Here is an 18920-nt window from a genome sequence, read left to right on the forward strand (position 1 = left end):
GTACTGATAGTGACCAGGTGTGTGTATGTGTGTGTGTGTGTGTGTGTGTGTGTGTGTGTGTGTGTGTGTTCTGCCACTAAAGCTGATTTCACACATTTCTTGGAATTGAGGTTATTATTATAGATAAAATTACAGATTTATGTTAGTTCATGCGCTTTAAGTGTTTTCAGTGGGGGAATTGATTTTCTGTGAAGGGAGCTAGATTTTCTGTACTTCTGGGTAAAAGCGACTTTTTAATAATGGAAGAAATCATGACTGGCAATGAGTCACCTCTTAATACTGAAATGATTAGGGGACGAAGCCCCAGCCCACGCCTCTGCGATGTGTGGCGGTGCCGTGCAGGGGTCTTGCTGAGTGAGTTTAATTAATGAAGCTTGTCAGCTGGCCTGGGGCCGCCCGGCTCGGCTCCTCTCTGCAGCGCTGGCGCGCCCGGGATCCCTCGGCCTCACACGATACAGTGTTGCTTTTGAAGGGACTGGCTTCAGTCACCACAAGGAGCCTCCTTCCAGGAATTCGCCTAGCAAGATCAGATGGGGAGAAATCACTTTTCTCCTGCTAGGCCTCTGGCTTGCCGTCTGGATCAGAGGCACCACGGGGTTCCCTGGGGGTGGGTGGTGAGAGTGGGGGGAGGCGTCTGGTAAGGACGGGGCAGAGCTGGGTGAGGCCTGGCCTCTAGATTGACCTCCCTTCGACCCACAGGCAGCAGGTCGCTCACGGTTGCGCTGCCAGGCGAAGCGCACACAGATCTCAGAGCTTGGTGCCCCCTGGCCTGGAAGCCCCCGCGTCTGGCAAAGCTTCCTCGGGTGCGGAGACCAGGCCCGTCCTTCGTGCCCTGGATTGTCCTGGCCTCCTCTTCCTTTCCAGTCTTCGGGAGTTTTTAATTCACCCTCCTCCGTCTTGAGCAGCCCTCCCTGCTGGAGGAGGGGTGTGCCATTTCTTTTCCCACTGGTGCTGGGACTCGTCCTGGCTGTGGGCTAGAAAGGAGGGTCCACGTTCCTTTAAAAACTCTGGCGAGTGGTCATTCTTCCTGAGGAGATTCTCACCACTCAGGCCTTTTATATAAACACTACAAAAGCCCAGACCTATAAGAAAAGACAAACGAATGCCTCAGAATATACTCTGCATATTGAGCACACGTTCTTTTGAGTATAATCGGAGTGCCAGGGCCCCCTTTGTCTACATGTGCCATCTGTATGATTGTGTCTGCTTTAGGAGGCAATTTTGGGTGCAGTTGCTTTTCTAGGAGAGTTATGGTTCGGTTTATGAAAAAGAGTTCCCTTAAGTCCCAAGCTGTAGCTTATTTAAAACACGACTGGATCTGCCAGGGTTAATCCTCGTGAAGCTTCTCTGTCCTGGCACGCGCCCCAAGTGCAGCTCTTCCTGTGCGTGTGTCGGGAGGGGGTGCCTGGCACCCGGGGCCTCAGTCACTGTCACTCCCTAATCTCTCTCCTCTTGCTGTCTGCGTGTTCTTGCCAGTGCTCTGTGAAGAACTGCCGCACGGCCTTCCACGTGACCTGTGCTTTCGACCGGGGCCTGGAGATGAAGACCATCTTGGCTGAGAACGACGAAGTCAAGTTCAAGTCCTACTGCCCTAAGCACAGCTCACATGGCAAGCCCGAGGAGAGCCTCGGTGAGGGGGCCGCTCAGGAGAATGGGGCCCCTGAGTGCTCCCCCCGGGACCCGCTGGAGCCCTTTGGCAGCCTCGGGCAGAATCCAGAGGAGGCCCGCCGGGTGAGCGTCCGGAAGCAAAAGCTGCAGCAGCTGGAGGATGAGTTCTACACCTTCGTCGACCTGCTGGATGTTGCCAGGGCCCTGCGGCTGCCCGAGGAGCTGGTGGACTTCCTGTACCAGTACTGGAAGTTGAAGAGGAAGGGCAACTTCAACAAGCCCCTGATCACCCCAAAGAAAGACGAAGAGGACAATCTCGCGAAGCGGGAGCAGGATGTCTTGTTTAGGAGGCTGCAGCTGTTCACTCACCTGCGGCAGGACCTGGAGAGGGTAATGATTGACACTGACACCTTGTAGTGACTTAGAGAAGAAGATGGCAAAGAGGCGACCGCTTGCCCAGAGCAAGGAGTGGTAGCCAGTTCATTTACTCTCAGACCCTTGTACATACTTCAGCATGAGGTTGTGTCGGCCACATCTGTTTATGGGCTGGTAAACTTACCGTACACACACGGCCACAGAGTGGGGAGCTTCTCTGATTTAATTTTAAACACTTTCTCGTTAGTTCTTACTGTTCTTCTGGAAGATCAAATGGGGTGTGTCTTCCCCTCCCCTCTTCATTCTAGAGCTAGAGGGAACTGAGCCCCAGGAAAACGGCCAAGGGGTGGGCTCAGAATTGTTTACAAACTGAGTTAGCAAACCAGAGTGGACTTAATTGCCGGTGAGGGGGTGGGGCGGGCGGAGGTAGGGCAGTCTCTTGCTGAACCCGGGGAAACACTTACTAGGTGCTGGTCATGGGCTCATTAAGGAGAGGGAAGCACTGCCTCTCTGACCCAGCTCTGCCTCCTGTCTAACTCGCGGGGGCCTTCCCGGTACAGTCACTGAGCAGAGCAGGCCGCGGGTGCTGTTGTGTGTGCACGAACTTCCCTACACATGCGTCTCTGTTCCCCAGGGTACTCCGGCAGTGAGGTGCTAAGTCATCACTCAGGCTGTGTATATGTCGTGTGTGCATGTGTGTCTGTGTCCGTATGTGTCTGTGTGCTGTGTCTGGAGTGGGCGTGGGGCGGGACTCCTGGTGCGCAGGGGCCTCCGGTCTGACTGGGGAGCCCCCGGTCCCGCGCCACGAGCGCCCCCACCACTGGATTGGCCCACGTGCTGGCTCTTGGCTGCCTGGAGCCGCGGCGGGTGGCACTTTCCTTCAGCTGTTTGCTGGTTTGCGTCTCTCCCACTCTCCAGTGCCTCTGGAGTCCCAGTCTGGACCTCCCTTCGTGCTACAGGAATAATTCTAGGAGCGGGCTGTCTCTTCCCCGGGGCCCCCTGCTCCCTGCAGGTAGTTTCTGACTGAAGCTTGCTAGTCGGGGATGTGTCTTAGAGCGCTTTCTCGCGTCAGCTCCCCTGACCGCCCCGACTGCCGACCGTGATTAAATTCATTAGTGCACAGATGGAACTAAGGCTTCGGGCCCAAAGCAGCCCGTGCTGAAAGGCACCTAAGTGGCCTGAAACGGTTAACGCGTCTCCGCCAAGCGCCTGACTTATTAAATGGGGGCGGTGATGCACCTGCCTGGGAGAGAATCTGACTCAGAGGTGATTTGCAGCGAGAGTGCAGGCAGAGAATAGGGACACATGGGAGAAGTACGGAACCAAAAGAGACCTGCACTGCCCTGGTAGAGAAGGCGTGGCAGTGAGAGTGTGTTCCTTAGAAGAGACCCTTTCCGTACCTGACAGTGCGGGCTGCTTGTGACGCCCCTTCCGGCACCAGGTTAAGATTCCGGATTCAGGCGGATTCAGGCGGAGGCCAGGCGGGAAGAGGGTGTGTGAAGCTCTTGTGCTCCCGTGCCCCCCCTGGTGGTGAGTGTAAAGAAGACCTCGCCTCTCAACCACATGTATGTGTGGCCTTTTTGTTAGAGATGAGAAAGGGATTCAGAAGGGAGGAACTCGCATCCTGGTGAGAAGCCTTATCCCAACCTGACAACTGCTGTACTTGGGGTGCATGAGCTTTGGAGTCAGATAGTCCTCAGGAGGGAGGACGAAAAGTCTCATGTTTGGACTGTGTTTGTCTCACAATCACCACAAAATAAAAGTGTAGAAAATGCTTGTGGTGTACTAACTCTTTTCTGTACTTAAGTTACTCAGATTAACACGCACTTATGATTAAATTCTAAACATTTTTTTTTTTTTTTTGGAGTCATCACTGTTGCGTTTTAAGTAGAATGATGCCAATGATGTATGAGAAACAGGGAATAAATCAGGATTTTTGTGTGTGTGGTATTACTTATATTTACTGTATTAAAGAGTCTAAGAGATTTGAGGGCATTTAGCGTCAGTTTAAAACGGGCTTATTAAAATGAAAAATGTGTTTTCCAGAATTTTCCACGAGGCCTGCGATGGTGGAGGCTTTAAAAAGTGGAGATCTTGGCCGCCATGCCCCAGAATGCACAGTTATTTGTAACTATAAACAAGAGGTGTATTAGGCCAAAGACTCATCAGGGCAGGGGTGACAATAAGAATAAATCATAAGTCTGTTTTTCAAGTAACTTAAAGTCCTGCCCAGTTCACACAACAGCATTTCGTAGCAGGTTAACATGTGGGACTGTGGTCAAGGCATGTGGTCACTTCAGAACTGACAAGTGAGCAGCCTTCATTAGAGAGGCAGACAACTCTTGGAGTGATAACGGTAGCTGCTCTTTCCCGCAGGTATACACCGTGGGGCATTTTGCACACCCGGGTTCCAGTTCTGGATCAGAAAGTTAGATGACAGAAATGGACTCAGCAGGGTTTGGGAACCTGAAGACACGATTGCCGATATATGGCGGGTGCCATGCCAAGTTCCCAGGGCTGCCACTTCACTCTGGTGGGATTCCTTTCCCCCAAACATTGTCTTCTAAAGGATGCAATAAACACGAGTTCAGCAAATGAGTGCTTGCTCAGATAAAAAACATGCTACCTCTGCACTCCCGGCTGGGGCATCGAAAGGGGCCAGGTCCCGGGGGACCATTTTACTCAACATTTGGTGGAATGGTCACCTCTTGACAGTCTGACAGAGGCTACAGTTGTCCCTGAACAAGAGGCATGTTAAGCTTTAGTGTTGCAAGCAATGTTTGGGATTCAGGAAAACTTGAGATCATGATTGAGTTCCTGAGGGCAGTGGTTCTTAGCATGTGGTCCTCAACCAGCAGCAACATGACCTGCAGAGTTTTGGATCCCACCTCTGACTCCAGAAACGGTGGGGTTGGAGGCCAGCATTCTGTGTTTTAGGGCCCCTACGTGTTTGTTTGGGAACCACTGCTTTTGGGGAAAGCCTGACTCTTGGGTTTAACATGGTATGAGGGTGCAGCCGAGAGCTGGTTGTTTTGCGTACCACCTCACTGGCAATTGGGAGAAGATGAAGCGGGGTTGGGGGGGAGGTTAGGTCTAGCCGTCTAGCAGTGTACAGGAAGGGCCAAGCAGGGTGTGTGTTGAGGACAGAGCCTCAGTTCAGCTCTACATACAGGGGCTGCTTATGGAAGTTGCCCTTTGGGGTGTTCTGTGCATGAGAGAGGTAAGGTTTGGGGCAGTCACTATACTAATGTGGTCAGCCGGCCTGGTTTATTCAGGGGCTGATTTGCTCCAATTGAAAACCCCGACCTTTGCTTCTTGGGGTCACAGTTAGATGTCTCTTATCAGAAATCATGGGGAATGGAAGTGGGATTTTCCCACCTAACAGCCAGGGTGGAAATCTTTCCTGGGGGAAGTGGTTGAAGACACCAAAATTAAATGTGAGTAATATACAAAGTTCAGGTTCTCTGGCTCTGCTCTTTCCATTGACAATTTTAAGTAAAAAAGATGTATCTCTGTTGTACATCTGACTTGAACAGGAGAGTAACCTTGTCCACTCCTACGGTGTCAGACAGTTGGTTTCCATTTCCTATTTCCACAAGTTGGATTCCCTGTCGTAATGTAAAAACCGTTCTGTATGTTTTCCAGTTGTTTTGAGCCTGTGATAAGGATCTAGTTTCGGCCCCTTCCTCTTTTTGACCTTCTACTCTTAATCTCCCCTGGGTGGAACAATATTTATCAAAGAGAGTCGCCTATTAGCTACCTCCATCCCCAAACTGGTCAGAATTCTTATAAAGGACACCTACTTCCTGGCCTGGGGGGAGGTGTGGCTGTCAGAGAAAGAATGTGCTTTAACCAGGGTGAATGACACTGAAATAAGATTTACTTTGAGACAGGAAGAGTGATTTTATTCTCAATTCTTTAAGATAATTTTTATTTTTATCAAGAAGTGTTAGGAAGATCTTAAACAAATAGTGAATCGGTTAGGATCAAGAGAAGCCTGACTTGGTGGTCCTGCTTTAGGCCAGGAAATTACACCACTTACAACGCGAACAATGCAAATGTGAAAGCCAGCTGACCTGTTCCTCTTAATGCCTCGTGTCCTCTTGGAAAGGAGGCTGCCTTGAACACAACTGGGGAAGAACAGCTGGAATTGTTAGGGTTCTTTAGGGGTGGTGTATCTGTACATAAGCCAAAATGCAGGGCTGTGTGTGTCGCTTGTTGCCACGCTCGCTGCCAAAAGGTTAGTGACCTTCGGGGAAGGTGGCAGGAGAAGGGATTGCCCAAGCGTTAGGAGAGTGCAGTCATGCCTTTGGTGTAGGAGCTGATGGGGATACGCAGTCACTGTTTTCAGTCTTCCCACTGAGCTTACTGGGGTGGTCTTGTCCACATCTTCCTGAAGAAAGGTTTAATTGTGTTATCTGGTGTGTTGCATTTGACGTTTGTGTTGTCAGGCCCATGCAATCTAATCAGGTTTTACCAGTAGGTTTTAGGACTGAGAGATTTAAGGGGGTTTATTGATTAAGTCATTAAAATTTGATTCTGTATTGACTGATCACAGGTGGCTTTGAAAATGGGGAACAAATTTAAGTGTTGATTAGTTACTACTGGTTAATGAGCATATGCATGCAGTTCCCCAGTGGTTGCACATCAGACGCAAAGTGGAGCTCCTAGGGCTGGGGTCTTCTCAGTTACTGACCAATGAATCGGGAAGAGGGCAGTATCAATTTTTCAAGTGGTGATACAGAAAGCTGGCCTTGAGAGGCTGACCTAGCAAGTCAATGGCAAAGCAAGAAGGATGTTCCCTAGGTGTTCACATGCTGTAGGAACACATTAGCGACCTTTAAGTTCCAAGGTAATTCAGAGAGTTCAGTGTCCAGTTAACAAAAGAAGTTTACTTGGATTCCTGGTGACTACTTGGCCTTCTAGTGAGAGCCCTGTGTAGGGACATTTTTTGTGAGGGGCTCCTCCCTCTGATGGCCCTTGACCCTAATGCTTATCTAGTTCCATCTTCAGAAGATGCTTGATAAAGTGCAGCAGAGGTGGCTTCTGAACTGCTCTGAAGCCTCTGACGATAGAATTCATGGGAAGAAGATACTGAGGGGTGATAAGCAGAGTCCTTTGGCAAGAGCTGGCACGTTTGGACTTGGACACCGATGGGCGTCTGTCTGTCTCTTCACCAGGAGGAGCCTACGGCCAGGTGTGGTGCAGGGGCAGGACCTCCTCTTACAGCCTCTTTTGTGCTGCTACCCACCTTGAGGGGTATACGCAGAATACTTGTTAGCACCCCAGAGGGAGGCTTAGAGATTAGATAAAATGTTTAAAGTACATTTGGATATCAAAAGTCACTCAAGGACCTAGTAGGACAAATTTTTCTCAGGTAAAGAGAAAACAAAACAAAACACCAAAGTCCTGTTATAATGTATTGCTTACTTAGAATCTTTATTCTCTACGTTCTAGGTTCGGAACCTCACTTACATGGTGACCCGCAGGGAAAAGATTAAACGATCTGTGTGCAAAGTCCAGGAACAGATATTCAATCTTTACACTAAGCTTTTGGAGCAAGAAAGAGTTTCAGGTATGCATTAAGCCCCGGTAGGTCAAACAGTAGGGCAGGGGTTTGTAAGCCCTCTGTTAAGGGAAAAAAAATGCTAGTTTCTTTAATTTTCTTTTATACTGTAGAAGAATCAAAGAAGCAAAGCCTTTCGTTGTTGAAGAAAATCTTTAGGCTTTCGAGGCACCATAGTCTAGAGGAGAGGGCTATGAATTGGGCCTCATGTATGGGTCAAATCCTATATTGTCTACTTAAAGGCTCAACACAAGCGAGTCTTATGTTTTCTAAGTCTCCCCCGTTTCCTCACAGGGCCTCATGTATGGGTCAAATCCTATATTGTCTACTTAAAGGCTCAACACAAGCGAGTCTTATGTTTTCTAAGTCTCCCCCGTTTCCTCACAGGGCCTCATGTATGGGTCAAATCCTATATTGTCTACTTAAAGGCTCAACACAAGCAAGTCTTAAGTTTTCTAAGTCTCCCCCGTTTCCTCACAAGTAATGTGAGGATGAGATCTCCAGCTACCTCCTGGGAACTACTGTGAGACTCGAAAGAGTAACTTACATATTGCAAAGCACTTGATAAATGTAAAGTATCATGGGGATACCTAAAAAGATTTATAATTATCTAGCCTTTGGATCTACCTGTAACATATGGTAAATGTATCTTAAGACTGTGTACTAAAGGCACACATCCATGTTTAGACAACATTCACAGTGGATTATTTTGGTGTAGTTGGAATTTTGAATACTTTTGAGATTCAGCACAACGTATTTGTTTAGTGCTGCCTATTTTGCTTTGCTCTGGAAAAGAGAAAAAGAAAACTAAGACAGGGACTTCCCCCCTCCCGCTCCAGAGAACACTTCAGTGACTTTGAGATCAAGTGCATAGGAGGGCAAGTTGTTTAACCTCTCTGGGACTCTTTTGGTCTGTAAGAGGTTCGGTCCAGAATCCTGCCCTCTGAAGTGCTTTTCAGCACTAACATTCTGTGGTCAGAAGCCCCAGAAAGCAGGCGTTATAAGGATTTCAGAGGAGGAGGAGGGAGTCTGTTGAGTGTGGATCAGGCAGGACCATGACCCACGAGCAGGCAGGTCTTAGGGGACCTCGTGTCTGCTGCCCTTTGAAGTTACAGCAGCAATGTCTGCACTGCTTGCCTTTTGTACAGTCAACCGGCTTACTCTTCCCTTCTGCTTTTGTGGCTTTTCGTCTCTGTAGATTAGGAAACACGGATACAACAAAGAAGTTGTTATAACCTATGATGTTGAAATGCAAATTCTGGGTTTACCTAAAACTAACTGGATATGTGCGACTAGAGGCAAACTGGTCAGCCGAACAAAGAGAAAAAAAGCTTGGGGAGTTTTAAATGATATTCTTCAAGTGTGTTACATTGTTTTGATAGCATTAATGTATTAATAATATTATCCTAGGTAATTTCCTTCCCAAGAGTAAATATTTCCCAGATATATCGTGTATATCGTCAGCTAGACTTTAGAGTTTAGTTGTCAGACTTTTAAAATAAATTTTTCTGAGTTAGGGTATCACAAGTACAAGCAGCTTGACTCGGATTCTTTAAGGTGAACTTCTGTCTCTTCATTATTCCTACTTGAATGCAAATAAAATAGGGGACCTGTTTTCTCCCTTGCCCGTGTGTCCTTGTGTAAACAGCAGCCCCCCGCCCAAGGCTGTCTGGTGCGGATCACCCAGCCTCCAGCTGCAGAGGCCGAGCTGCTGTTGCCCAGGATCATTCGTGCAGGTTGTGTCTGTGGACCTTTGCCAGTGGAGGGCTTTCTGTGACTCTTGTTAAAAGTCCTTATGTAATGAGTGATTACCTATGAAGATAAGCTGTAAAGAACGTTTTCATCTGATTTCACTTGAGTCGTTTTTCATGGTTATTGCAGGCAGTTGTTTTTTTTTTTCCCTTGTATTTCATGGCTGAGGTTTTTTGGTAAGCGGTTGAGCTTCTTAACAAGGTTAGGAAGTGTTTTGTGTAACAGCTGTAATGCAGATCTACGTTCAGAAGTCCTACTGCTGTTTCAGAACAGGAAAAGGGGTCCTCCCCACCCTCTGAGGAATGACCCATACTAGGTATGACGGGTTGGAAGCAATGGTAATCTTCCTGTGAACTGCCCCAGGGAACGAAGTGGAAACCCCTTAGGCTGCCGTTTTTCTTCTTCCAGTTTCAGACTTTCAGTTGTGTCATTCGTGCCTCACACTGATCTACCTTGTAAGAGAGATGATTCCGAGTGAGGCAGAGATGGCCCTGACTTACACGTGTCACTAGGGTCCATGGTTTAAACTGTCCCGTGGTCCCGAGAATGGGCAGGGCCCTTCTGCTGGGTGAGTGTACTCAGTGGAGACAATACTTAGGGGAGTCAGAGGCTCTTCAGAGACATGGATCCCAAGTCAAGAGAGAAATCAGAGCTCGGAAGATGTCAGCCCCTCTTACCTTCCTATTTTCCCACAGTAGGTGACCGAATAAAAGAAATAGACGTGTGGCGTGAAGGTTGACCCTGAGTTTGATTATTGAGAAAGCAGGCATTTCTAAACCAGCAGATTGTAAAACGCCCTCCCCTACGGTCATGATAATTTTACGTTTAGAGGAGTTGCTAGCTCTGTTCTGTTTACGTGCAGTGTCCGTTTCCGCTCGGCAGTTAAGCTCTCACACGGGCTCCTGCCTGCTACTCTGGGGTGGAACCTTGTTTTCCGGGTGGTTCATAACAACTCAGAAAACATGAGAACTGCTCTTTGTAGATGCCCTGGAGGCTCTTGCAGGAACGTGGTCCTTCTGATGAACTCTAGTATGTTATGAGTTCACCCTGTATTTTTCAAACTGAGGGTTACAATTTATTACTGGGTTGTGAGATGAATTTAGCAGGTCATCACTAGCATTAACACAAGTGAAATAGAATAGAAACTGTCAGAGTGCCTATCAGGCGATGAAGGCTAATATGATTGCATGAAAAGTGAGCTTTTACTGGGTTACATTGTGAAACTTAGTTCTTAACTGTGATTTGCCTCAGAAATGTTTGAAAAACACCAGTTTAACTTATCCTTGTGTTGGATGGCAATTCAGTTTAATTCCACAAATGGGTTTTACATATGAGAGTAAACAGATGTACTCTGTGTCAAGAATGATTTCAAACACCTTCCTTTATTCATTTCACAATTGACGTGTATTTATCCTCATCATAGCCATGTAGCCCTGTGAGGGTGCAGATAATTTGGAGAAAGAACCTTAAGAGCCCCAGTCCCCGCCCCGTGGCTGTGGTGCCCACCCCCCGCCCCCGTCTGTAGGTGTGGCAGGTGGCAGCTCTTGGCAGGCGCTGCTCTGAGACCGGGTGGAAGCAGTGCTTGCTTCACCGCAGACGGATTCCGCAGTGAATCCCATTTGAAAATCAGATCAGTTATTTTGTTTGACGGAAAATGTATTCCTTGAAAAGACATTGTTTCATGAAAAAGTACATGAACTTAAGCTGTTTTAGAAAATAGAGCATATTGAGTATTCAGATTCTCACGGCAGGTAATACCTTTACTATAAAAACCAAACTTTTACAAACTGGGTGGCTGTATGTTTTACTGTCGGGTGGGAAGTCTGCATTAGTAGGCCCTGCTAGGGGTCTAGAATTTTATTATTCCGGATTTGCTTCTGCTGTAATTTTTTCTTTATCTGTGGTTTTATGTTCATAGGTGTGCCTTCTTCTTCCTGCTCCTCCTCCTCACTGGAAAACATGCTTCTGTTTAACAGTCCTTCTGTGGGCCCCGACGCCCCCCAGATAGAGGACCTGAGGTGGCACTCTGCATTCTTCAGGAAGCAAATGGGCACTTCCTTGGTTCACGCGATGAAAAAGCCCCACAAGCGAGATCCATTGCAGAGTAGTGCTGGGAGTGAAGGCAAAACCCTGCTAAAGCAGCCAGACCTGTGCAGTAGAAGGGAGGGGATGGTGGTCCCAGAGAGCTTTTTGAGTTTTGAAAAGACCTTTGCAGAAGCACGTCTCATATCAGCACAACAGAAAAACGGTGTGGTGATGCCAGACCACGGGAACAGAAGAGACCACCGTTTTCATTGTGATCTTGGTAAGGGAGACTTGAAGGACAGACCTTTCAAACAGAGTCACAAGCCTCTCAGGTCCACAGACGTGTCCCAGAGGCATGTGGACAACACAAGAGCTGCCACCTCCCCTGGAGTGGGGCAGTCAGCACCCGGCATGAGGAAGGAGATGGTGCCCAAGTGCAACGGCTCCCTAATCAAAGTAAACTGTAACCAGACTGCAGTCAAAGTGCCTACAACACCTGCTAGCCCAGTGAAAAACTGGGGAGGATTCCGGATTCCAAAGAAGGGGGAACGGCAGCAGCAGGGAGAGGCCCGCGAGGGGCCCTGCCGCCAGCACTCAGACTACCCCTGTTTGGGCTTAGGCCGAGTTCCAGCCAAGGAGAGGGCAAAGAGCAAGCTGCAATCTGACCATGAGAATGACGGGTACGTCCCTGATGTAGAAATGAGTGACTCTGAGAGCGAGGCATCGGAAAAGAAATGTATGCATGCCAGCAGCACTATCAACAGGAGGACAGACATTATCAGGAGAAGCATTTTGGCCTCTTGATGAAACAGAGACGGCTTGGGAGCACCACGGGCTTGTCATCGAGCAGGCGAGAGTTCGGACACGGGGGACGAGCAGAAACCCATCACTCCTGAGCTACACAAACAAACACATTTACTTGCAATTCAGATTGAATTTTTTTTTTTCAGAGTCATTTATAAATCATTGTTGTGAGAAGTGTGTTATTTGCAACTTGTGGAGGAAACACAAAGAGTTAGATTGTAACCGTAAGACACTGCTAAGACTAGAGGCTGAATGAAACACTAAAATAAGGATGGATGAAACAAGTTTCTAAAGAGGGCAAGGCTTTTAAATAAGCCTCATGAGGTTTTATTGCCCTCTGTATTCTTCCCAAAGCACAAACTCTTGGTTACCTGAATATACAGAATCAGATATGGTTCTTGAGAAACGCTCACGTACCATTTAATAGCCCATAAAACTTATTTTCTAGGACTGTGGTGGATCTTGAAATCGTATTTATACTTTGGCCCACAAGGCTGTTTTTGTTGCATTATAGTATACGGGCAGTAGCTCTGAAGCTTCAGTAACTCTAGGGAATTCATGTGTAAATATAGCAGATGAGGGAAGAGAAAGTTTAAAAGTCATTACTGGAAGATCTGAAGGGACAGGGTGGAGCTGCTGGAGCTTGGAGATTTAGGGTAAATGTAAGCAAGGTCCTGCTGCCGGAAGCCCTTGAATGTGTTGTGGACATAGGGCTGGTGGAGAGTGAAGCCATTACAAAGTTCCATCTATGAGAAAGGGCAGTTGAGGTCCCGTCTTTACCAGTCCTCTTGACCTTTCTCTTCCCTAACCACTGCCTTTTGGGCCAGCTTGGAATTTCGCTGGCCATTGGCAAAAACTGGCCATCATCTGGCTTCCAAGAATACAATGGCTATTCAAGTTCAAGTGATGAACTTCCAGACTCTGGTGACTCATATTTCCCAGAGCCGACCACTAGTGCATATGTTGGGGAATCCGGCCTTCCAACATGAACGGATTCCTTTAAAAAAAAAAAAAAAAAAAAAAGGAAAAAAAAAGCAGAATAGGTTATATTTAAAAAAAAAAATAGAAAGGCAATAAGTTGCGATAACCTCTTACCACATTGATTGACCAAGGTTATACAGGAAAGAGATTGAAGTGTAATAGGTTTTCTGGAGTCAGAGTTCTAAGCTCTAGTTCGTAACTTGGACTTTCTAATTGCAAACGGCAATAACTAGGAAGTTATCAGCAATAACAAAGTTAGCATTAAATTTCAGTACAATGTTCTGTTCTTGCACTCACTGCAGTGCATTATGTATTAAGACAGTGGGTAGTGTTAAGGTCCTGTTAATTTTTTTTGGAATTCAATGTAGTTGTGAATCAAACTTAAGGAAAGTTTAAGTAGCAATGAGATTTAGAATTATGGGCACTTGGAACAAGCCCAACGTCCCCTAAATTATCCTTTAGTTTGTTAATATCAGTATCCAGATTCCTGATTCATTTATACATTTGTTTCCATGTGGCAGGGACATTCTGATACTTAATGAGTAATGCTTTGAGTTCTGTAGTTACCTTTCAAGTCTTCCAGATGATTGTCAACAAGGAAAAAGGCTTATTGAATTCCATCTTGCTATGCAAGTTTTATCAGATGATCAAATAGTAGATCTGATACATACCCATTGTATGTATGACATTTTCAAACCAAGTCTTAACTTTTCGAATACATTTTAGTAGCTAATTCAGGGGAGGGGAAAGAATGACCCAGGTTTTTAGATTGACTATTTTTGAGCTATGGGGCTCATTTTTCAAAGACTGTTGTCCAGATAAACTGTTGCTACAGATACTAGAAGTTTCTTATGAATCCAAGTTGTACATTAACTTGGCATAATTTAAAAAAATTTTTTTTTTTTTCTGCATATGAGCAAAATACCTTTTGCTGGATACAGGAGAAGGTGGACTCGATTTACAGTTATCTTTTGACTACAGCAACAGCTCTGGGTGAGAGTAGAATATATAGAGGGATAATTTGTCAAGCCATAGAAAGAAAATCTAAATTCTAGTAAGTGTATGACCTCTCACCATTATAAGAGGTACCAGATTCATTTGCACTATTAGGAATGCTAGTTTTGTGCAAAAATAATGCCTTACCTGTTTTTTCCCCACATTTAGGTTGAAAAGCTTTCAAACGTTCCAAGTTATGCTGAACCAAAAACAAAACAAAACAAAACAAACAAAAAAACCCCACACAAGAACAAAACACCCAAAAACAAAAAGCCCACACTGTTAATTCCTGCTCTGAAATGCAAATGGTACAGAGCTCGGTTTCTCTGACAGTGTAATGGCAGCTCTGTGAGTGAGTGAGTTTCATGTCCTGCTGGGAACTCTGTACGAGGCGGCATGAGCTGCAGCCAGCAAAACCTGCCCACTTGCCCTCTGAGTATGGAACCATTTGCTCTTCTCTCCTTCTCCTTCTTTTTTTTTTTTTTTTTTTTAAAGCTTTATCTTTCCTTGTGCATCCTGACCAAGAAATATCTTTGATTATGATCAATGATGTATTATGTCAAAATGTAGGCTAGTTAAACTTTTGTAAAGTTGCCTGGAATGTCATTTGTTAGGTTATAAACACAAAATCTAAATTGAAGGGTTATATGTGTTGTGTACAGATCTTAATTATTTTGAAATGGACAAACTTGTCATTACATTTGTAACCTTGTACAGAGGATTTTTCACTATGTGCCTAGCTTGGTGTCCATTCAGCTAAAGTTGAAAAAAAAAAAAGGTGCATGAAGAGTTAAAAATCAGAATTAAACAAAGTATATGTAGAGATGACTATTTTATATGACATGGCCCAATCCTGTATTTATTTCTACCCCCTTTTTGAAAGTATTTATAAAACTAGTTGAGGACAGCTGTATTTTTTTGTTGAACTATTTAGTAGAATTTGTGCCTTTTTGTCTGTATGTGAATAAATGCTGTACATTTTGCAATACATTTGAGAGTGTCTTGAAATCTGGTTTTGCTAAACATTTAGATGTATATGACTTAGCTGCATACGTGTGTGACGTCTCACATGACGGTACACGTCGACAGTCTCACAGCTTAGATCAGGAACGCGCACTGCAGGGAACGGGACAAGACTGTGTAAGAGCACAGGTTCACTAGGCTGCTTTCTGGCTCAGCTTTGATGGTGAGACACTGACATATGATAATGGTTTGATTTTAGGGTTCCCCACCTGGAGTTCTTTCCAGAATACAGTTTTAGATCTGAAAACAACCACTTGAAGCAACTTACACATTAGGGTTGGAGACACCTGGGTTTAAAGGCTGAAGTACAGTTCACCAGCTGTGTGACCTTTGCCAAGTCACCTAACCTTTATAAGCCTCAATTTTCCCTTCTGTGAAAAGACAGTGACATCCTACTATCTTCCTGGGGTTGCTGTAATATTTAAAGCAAGCTCATAGAGCATCTCATATAAAGCATGTAGTAGGCATTTGGTAAATGTTTGGCTATTATTTTTATGATTAGGAACAAGACACTGACTTCTTCAACATAATGTTGACTGATAAGCCTTCTGAGGCAAAAAAATGTTATTTCTGAATGACAGGGAGACTGTGTTTATAAGGCTTTTAAAAAATAATTTTCAAAGGGCAGTTTCATTAAATGCATTCTTTTGATCACAGAATTCTGGAACATTAGAGCAAAGAAGAGGTATCTCTATTCTACAAAGAAGACATGTCCCACATCATAGCATTAGGCATTGGCGGGACTGGGCCAAGGCCCTAGTTCTAATTTCTAGTTTGGTGTTCTCCCTGCCTGAAAGAGGCTTTACTCAACCACTACATGCAGGCATTAGCATATAATGAAATGCACCTTTGTGTTGGGAACAGCAAAAGCCGGGAGGGTTACATATTCTCATGTAGATTACAATGTACAGGAGTCACAACAGGGTAGCGGTACAGTCCCTAATTTACAATTTTTGTAAATATTTGGCCAGTTTTTTTAAACATGAATTGTTCATACATTTGGCTAAAAGCTTGTTTATTTCTCCTTGTTCCTCCTTAGTGACTATTTACTTCCATGTAGCTTGCTCTGAGTAAGACCCCAGAGAGAAATAACTGTGATTCTTCCTACAAGGTCTAAAGTTGAATAACCAAGATAGTTCTCTAGGGAAATTAAGTCCCCAGGAGCCAGAGGTAGGGCCTATTGCTGGCAATTCTGCAACATGTGATGGGAAACGTGGCACCAGGGACTCGTGTATGTGTTTTTAGCCAGATCACTTAGAAAACGGTTTCTACCTTTGAAACATTCGCCATCTGCAGCAAACTTCGCAGTTAACTTCAAGGTTGAAATCTTCAATATGATTTCCCTTCAGTGCTCAGAACTGCATTAGATGATGTGCTCCAGACTTTGACTGAAAAAGAGGGTAAAAGCAAATCTGTTATCTCCTTCCTTGACTTTGACCATTCCCTATGCTGCTAAGTTTGATGTTGCTGCAATCCAGCTTTTCCTGAGTGCTGGTGGACTGCTCGTTGGGCATTTCCTCTTTGATGTATGCAGGTACTTGAGATTTTTGGAACTCATCCTTTTCTATATCCTGCCTTAAGAGAATGCCATCCAAGCCTGGAACCTGTTCTTATTTCTTCAACTCCTGTAGCCAAATGGTGATCTAGGTCTATGTATTATACGTAATACCTCTTCAGCATCTTTTGCTTCTCTTAATCCCACTACCGCTTGCCATATAGTGTTCAAGCCTCATCATTTCTTGCCTGGATTACTGCAGCAGCCTCTTACCTGGTTTCCTTGATTCAAGTCTTGCTGAAATTAATCACTCCTCCCAGTTTGCTGCAGTCTTGCCAGCGCTATCTCCATAGTGATAACTTCCACAATAAAAACTGACTTTGTTATTCCACATGCTCGTCAGAGAACCTCCAGGCTTCTGTAGATGATTACAAAAGGCTTATCAAATGGCAAAAGCACTGCTTGGTATTTTATGCATATTAATTTGTTTAAACCTCACAGCATGTGAGGAAGGCACTATTATCTATCTGCAGATGAGGAAACGGAGGCACAGAAATTAAGTAATTTGCTCAAGGTCAGTAGGTGGTAGAGCTGGGCGTCAATCCTAGCCAGGCTGCAGCTAAGCCCCCTGGGCTCTACTGCCTCTCAGAATATAAAAAGAGTTCACATAAAGTAGTTCAAGTGTTTTTGAGTATATGGAGGAGTATATGTGTGAACTTTTAGTTCAATGAATTTCTGTAAAGTAAAGCTAATTATCTTGGTTTAAAATATTATGTTAATGTACTGCTTGAATGACTATGAACATAACCTAATGGGTAATGAGCAATATTGTTGGCTTGTAGTCAGTTAGTCCCTGCCTTCTTCTAGGGAGAATGGAATTAGTTAATTTAGTGTCCTATACATTTATGTAACACACACATGCACACACGTATTTACAGATATAAAATATATGCCTATGATAAAAAAATAGCACTGCTATCAAGAACTCAAAGAATAATTTTCTCTATATCCTGACACGTTACTTGGAAAGTTAAAGAGAATTATTTAAAATCACATTGCTTCTTGACGATGAATCTGCAGTTAGGACTAATGTCTTAAAACTTTGATGCTATGCAAAACCTTCAATTCAGTATTTTTGTGATATAAAGTATAATAAATCTGGTTAGCTTTTATAAATAAGTCAAGCAGATTAAATAGCAAAGATAAAAGAAAAAAAATGCATACCATCATTCCTAATGTATCACTAAAGTATCCTGATATTCTCACTACTACTTGGCTTATATATGGCAGAGTTCTAAATAGTACATTTATTATTATGGGTTAATTATGGTTAGTTTACCTATTAATCTGGCTGATGGCTTAATTTCCGGATTCTCATCAGTGTGAGACCATTTCTTCATGAAGCAAATCTTTTTCTCTGGTGTTTCCCTCCTCCATGTAGCAGCCTCAAAGGTGCCTTCCTTCTTTGCTTGCTCATTTTGGCTCTGCTCCAGCTTTACAGTTTGAATCATTTGAGCTTCTCTTTTTCATATCAAATGCTTGTGGTCATATCTTTGCCTCAAAGAGTCCCAAATACTCAAAGTAAGTAAATACTTTTCAAATACCTTGCTTTAAAATACCATGCTTATTTCGACACAGGAAAATCATATAATATAGTATCAACCACTTTATAATTGCTAAACACAATTTAACATATTTATTATTTTTTGGTAGATATTTGGTAAATTTTTTTTTGGTGAAATTGTCACCACCTATTAAAGAAATCTGTCAGTATTTTTTTTTGGATCTGTCTCCTAAAGCAAAGGAAATAAAACCAAAAATAAACAAATAGGACCTAATTAAACTTAAAAGCTTTTGCATAGCAAAGGAAACCATAAACAAAATGAAAAGACAACCTACTGAATGGGAGAAAATATTTGCAAATGATATGGCTGATAAGGGGTTAATATCCAAAATATATAAACAGTTCATATAACTCAACATCAAAAAAAAAAAAAACCTGATTAAAAAATGGGCAGAAGACCTGAATAGACATTTTTCCAAAGAGGAAATGCAGACGGCCAACAGGCACAGGAAAAGATGTTCAACACTGCTAATCATCAGGGAAGTGCAAATCAAAACCACAATGATGTATCACCTCACACCTGTCAGAATGGCCATCATCAAAAAGAACACAAATAACAAATGTTGGCAAGGATGTGGTTGGTGGGAATGTAAATTCCATACTGTGGAAAACAGTTTGGATGGTCCTTAAAAAACTAAAAATAGAGCTACCATATGATGCTGCAATTCCAC

General features: G+C 44.4%; 1 protein-coding gene across 10 annotated transcripts in view; it reads left to right on the forward strand.

The window, feature by feature from the left end:
* Positions 1 to 14378, forward strand: part of JADE1 (jade family PHD finger 1) — a 56370-nt gene extending 41992 nt beyond the window's left edge. For all 10 annotated transcript variants that reach the window (XM_059923595.1, XM_059923599.1, XM_059923596.1 and 7 more), the window contains 3 exons: positions 1477 to 1998; positions 7441 to 7558; positions 11220 to 14378. In XM_059923595.1, coding sequence (XP_059779578.1) covers positions 1477 to 1998; positions 7441 to 7558; positions 11220 to 12130 — 1551 coding nt within the window. In that variant the 3' untranslated portion in view covers positions 12131 to 14378. The remainder of the gene's footprint in view (positions 1 to 1476; positions 1999 to 7440; positions 7559 to 11219) is intronic.
* The last annotated feature ends 4542 nt before the right edge of the window (positions 14379 to 18920 follow it).

This window comes from Balaenoptera ricei, chromosome 5 (assembly GCF_028023285.1).
Source record: "Balaenoptera ricei isolate mBalRic1 chromosome 5, mBalRic1.hap2, whole genome shotgun sequence".
NCBI lineage: Eukaryota > Metazoa > Chordata > Mammalia > Artiodactyla > Balaenopteridae > Balaenoptera > Balaenoptera ricei.